This window comes from Camelus bactrianus, chromosome 5 (assembly GCF_048773025.1).
Source record: "Camelus bactrianus isolate YW-2024 breed Bactrian camel chromosome 5, ASM4877302v1, whole genome shotgun sequence".
In the NCBI taxonomy this organism is placed as follows: Eukaryota; Metazoa; Chordata; class Mammalia; order Artiodactyla; family Camelidae; genus Camelus; species Camelus bactrianus.
In genome coordinates this window covers 74475161-74478811 of record NC_133543.1, presented here as the reverse complement: position 1 = coordinate 74478811, position 3651 = coordinate 74475161, and the positions used below count along the sequence as shown (strand labels likewise).

Here is a 3651-nt window from a genome sequence, read left to right as displayed (position 1 = left end):
TTTCCCGCTTAGCTTGTGTTCGGCAACTTCCGTCGGCTTGACAGAGGGCGGGGCGGAGGGCGTAGCAGCCGAGGGGGTGCGGGGGCGGGGTGAGAGGGCCGGCTCCAATCCGCAGTTCCGCCGGAAGTAGCCCTGCGGCCTAGGCCGAGCGTCTTCGGTCATCTCCGGCGCTTCTAAGGGCAGTTCCTGTAATCTTCGGAAGTCTTGGACGTAGTAATTTAAGACATACCCTTTTATTAACTGATTTCCAAACACACAGAAAGTCCAGCGGATAATTTCTGACTCATTAATTCAGAGCCCTTGATTTTTACGTTGAGGAAGCTAAACGGACTTTGACCTTTAACCTTCGGCCGGAGGCATCGGAGAGAAACGCCTCCGTCTCTATATAAGGAATTTCCGGCTTTTTCGTGGCCCTTTTTTCCTCTTAGCGTTTGGCGCCGGTTGCCTGGGCTCCTCTTTTCCCCGCTACCGTTCAGTTCCCGGATCAGCCGTCGTCATGGGTTTCGGAGACCTGAAAAGTCCCGCGGGCCTCCAGGTGCTCAACGACTACCTGGCGGACAAGAGCTACATCGAGGGGTGAGCGGACAGGCGGGCCGAGTGCGGTGGGGCCACGTGGCGCGGCCTCCGCTGCCGCTGGAGCAAAGGAATTGGGGTCCCAGGGCCCGGGCGAGAGGAGGAGAGTTAAATTTGCTTTCTTTCCTCTTACTTAACAGTGTTTCTCCGCGTCTCTGCTCAGTTAACAAATGTAAGCCTGTAGATTTACGTTAACGATTGCAAGTTCTGAGCTCTAAGTAGCACGCGTGTCTCAGGATAGCGCGGAGAACCAAACGGATGGTCCCTGCTCCTAAGGAGATTGTGTCTTAAAAAAAACTAAAGCAGCTTAGGTAGTCTGGAAATAAATGAGCGAGTTGCCACTAGTTAATTTGACGGGGGGTAGTAGCGTTTATCGTTTATTTACCGGTGTTTGTGGCTTTTCTTTTAAAGGCACGTGTGATTGCTTTTGTGTCCTCGGCAGGTATGTGCCGTCACAGGCAGATGTGGCAGTATTTGAAGCAGTCTCCGGCCCGCCACCTGCCGACTTGTGTCATGCCCTACGTTGGTATAATCACATCAAATCTTACGAAAAGGAAAAGGCCAGGTAAAATAGTCTTTGTGTTTATTTGAAGAACAGAATGCTTTCTGAGCTTCAGCTCGGGATTTTTACATGACAAACTAGGATTCAGGCTACTTTAGTTTTGTTGGGATATTGTGAGTTAAATTCCTCTGTGACTTTAGAAGGCCAGGAGACTGAAGTCCTCCATTTTTTAACAGAACAGGTAGAACATGGACAGTTTTTGATGAAAAATTGGTCAGTCAATCAAAGAAAGAAATTGAAGATTTTATTTTGAGCCACACTGAGGATTATAATTTGGGAAAAGCCCCTCAGAAAGCTCTGAGAACTGTTCTCCCAATATACGTTTTTGAGACAGGGCTGTATGTTAAATGACGCATAATTGAGTTTGTATAATCCCAATCTGCGCATACAAAGCAAGTAGTGGGTCATGGGTCATCGTGGCCAAAAATTAAGGAGAAGTGTTACCTCCTAAGGAGGTCTGGTTAATGCAGATGCACAATACACACTAAAGGGGAAGGAGGAGGCCCAGAAGAGCAAAGAAAAACTTTGTTTAAATTTTTCTTGTCTTGCCATAAATTATAAATTTTACTTCAAGAACAACGTCAATTCAGCTTTCCCCCACGTTGCCCTACCAGTGTCAACGTGATTGACCCTGACCTGGGGGGACCAATCTGAGGTGAAATTGTAGCTCATTCTTTACTCCTTGGCCCTTTTTTTGTTTGTTTTAATGGAGATACTGGGGATTGAACCCAGGACTTCGTGCATGCTAAGCTTGTGCTCTATTACTGAGCTATGCCCCCACCACCCCCAATTCTTGGCCATTCTTCTGAAACTGCCAAAAAGGATGGACGTTTGGGGACTCCAGTTCACTAAGAATGGACTGAGCATGTTTAATGAAATCTCAAACAAATAATCATTCTGAAAGTAAATCATGTCTATCGAATATAATGTCTCACATGCTACTAATGTTTGCTAGATGAGGAGCTAAACCTATTAAAGTATTTATCTGGGAGTGCTGAAGGGTAAATTCTTGGTAGAAAGGGGATCTATTGATAAATAGTAATGAAAACAAGTTCTCATGTGTTTGAAAAAAGACATCATACCAACCTAATAGTAGTTGATTAAAACTTTTTCAAGCCTGCCAGGAGTGAAGAAAGCTTTGGGCAAGTATGGCCCTGCTGATGTGGAAGACACCACAGAAAGTGGAGCTGCAGATAGTAAAGATGACGATGACATTGATCTCTTTGGATCTGATGATGAGGAGGTATGGCGTAAATTGAAATATGTATGCATCATTGTGCTTAAGCACAGGCTTTGTAGCCAGAAGGCCTGTGTTCCAATCCTGGCTTCACTGTATTACCTGCCTTTTAAAAATTATCACTGGCTACATGATGAATAAAATCAAATCACCATCTTTCGGCTGAGCTCGTGATGGATTTGTTTTTTCTGATAAAGCTGGTCTTTTTATGACTCCACCAGCTTTAAGTGGAGGACCAACCACCTTTGTGAAATATGTTAAATTTTTCCTTTTCAGGAAAGCGAAGAAGCCAAGAGGCTAAGAGAAGAACGCCTTGCACAGTACGAGTCAAAGAAAGCCAAAAGTAGGTCATTTTATAATTTGTGTTTGTTTAACTTAACTCCTTTCATAATGACGTGAATAATCTTTCTCAAAGATTGATCACCCAAGTAATTTCTTTTCCTCCATATTCATTGAATACGTCAGTATTTCAGAACCTTCCGTCAAGGTGGATAGAGCTTCAGAACTTCCACAGCTACTGGTCTGCAGCTGTCCTTCTGGTGGCAGCTGTGGCATTCCTCTGTGGGAAAGGAACTGTCACACAATCACACACCTCTTTCTTAGCAAAACAGAAAGTGGGCATGTGTGTGACAAACACAAGATGTATTTTCTATAGTTTTCTGTGGCTTGGATGATCTATTTAGAAACAAATTAAGATTGGTTAAATGTCTTGAAGTAGAGTAAAAATAATAGGGCAAAAATAATTTGAATAATGCTATTTCTTGCACTTTTTTAAGAACCAGCACTTGTTGCCAAGTCTTCCATCTTATTAGACGTGAAGCCTTGGGATGATGAGACTGACATGGCAAAGCTAGAGGAGTGCGTCAGAAGCATCCAAGCAGATGGCTTGGTCTGGGGCTCCTGTGAGTTGAGTCTTTGCCTTTTGACACTGGCATCTGGAATTTGCATATAGTTTCAGCCTTTGCCAAACAGAACTTTTCTAACTAAGGTTTTTCTTAATGTTCATTTCAGCTAAACTAGTTCCAGTGGGGTATGGAATTAAAAAACTTCAAATACAGTGTGTAGTTGAAGACGATAAGGTTGGAACAGATATGCTGGAGGAACGGATCACTGCTTTTGAGGACTATGTGCAGTCAATGGACGTGGCTGCGTTCAACAAGATCTAAAATCATTGCCCTTAAATAAAAGCTTGAAAGACAACTTTTGCCTCTTGACTCCTAAATAGGATGGTGGTATTTATATTCTTTACATTTTGAGGGAAGAAATTCAATGGATAGAT

The 3651-nt window shown here is 43.6% G+C and overlaps 1 protein-coding gene and 2 non-coding genes across 3 annotated transcripts; all 3 read left to right on the top strand.

Moving 5' to 3' along the window:
- Nucleotides 1–282: 282 nt before the first annotated feature.
- EEF1B2 (eukaryotic translation elongation factor 1 beta 2) lies at nucleotides 283–3572 on the top strand. The gene is made up of 6 exons (XM_010960118.3): nucleotides 283–576; nucleotides 1016–1138; nucleotides 2252–2378; nucleotides 2649–2715; nucleotides 3149–3274; nucleotides 3384–3572. The coding sequence occupies exons 1-6, from the start codon at nucleotides 497–499 to the stop codon at nucleotides 3536–3538; spliced, it is 678 nt and encodes a 225-aa protein (XP_010958420.1). The 5' UTR covers nucleotides 283–496; the 3' UTR covers nucleotides 3539–3572.
- Nucleotides 2495–2572, top strand: LOC123618346 (small nucleolar RNA SNORD51). Its single transcript, XR_006726770.1, has one exon. It is a non-coding gene; the product is annotated as a small nucleolar RNA SNORD51 (small nucleolar RNA).
- LOC123618347 (small nucleolar RNA SNORA41) lies at nucleotides 2879–3011 on the top strand. The gene has a single exon (XR_006726771.1). It is a non-coding gene; the product is annotated as a small nucleolar RNA SNORA41 (small nucleolar RNA).
- Nucleotides 3573–3651: the final 79 nt, after the last annotated feature.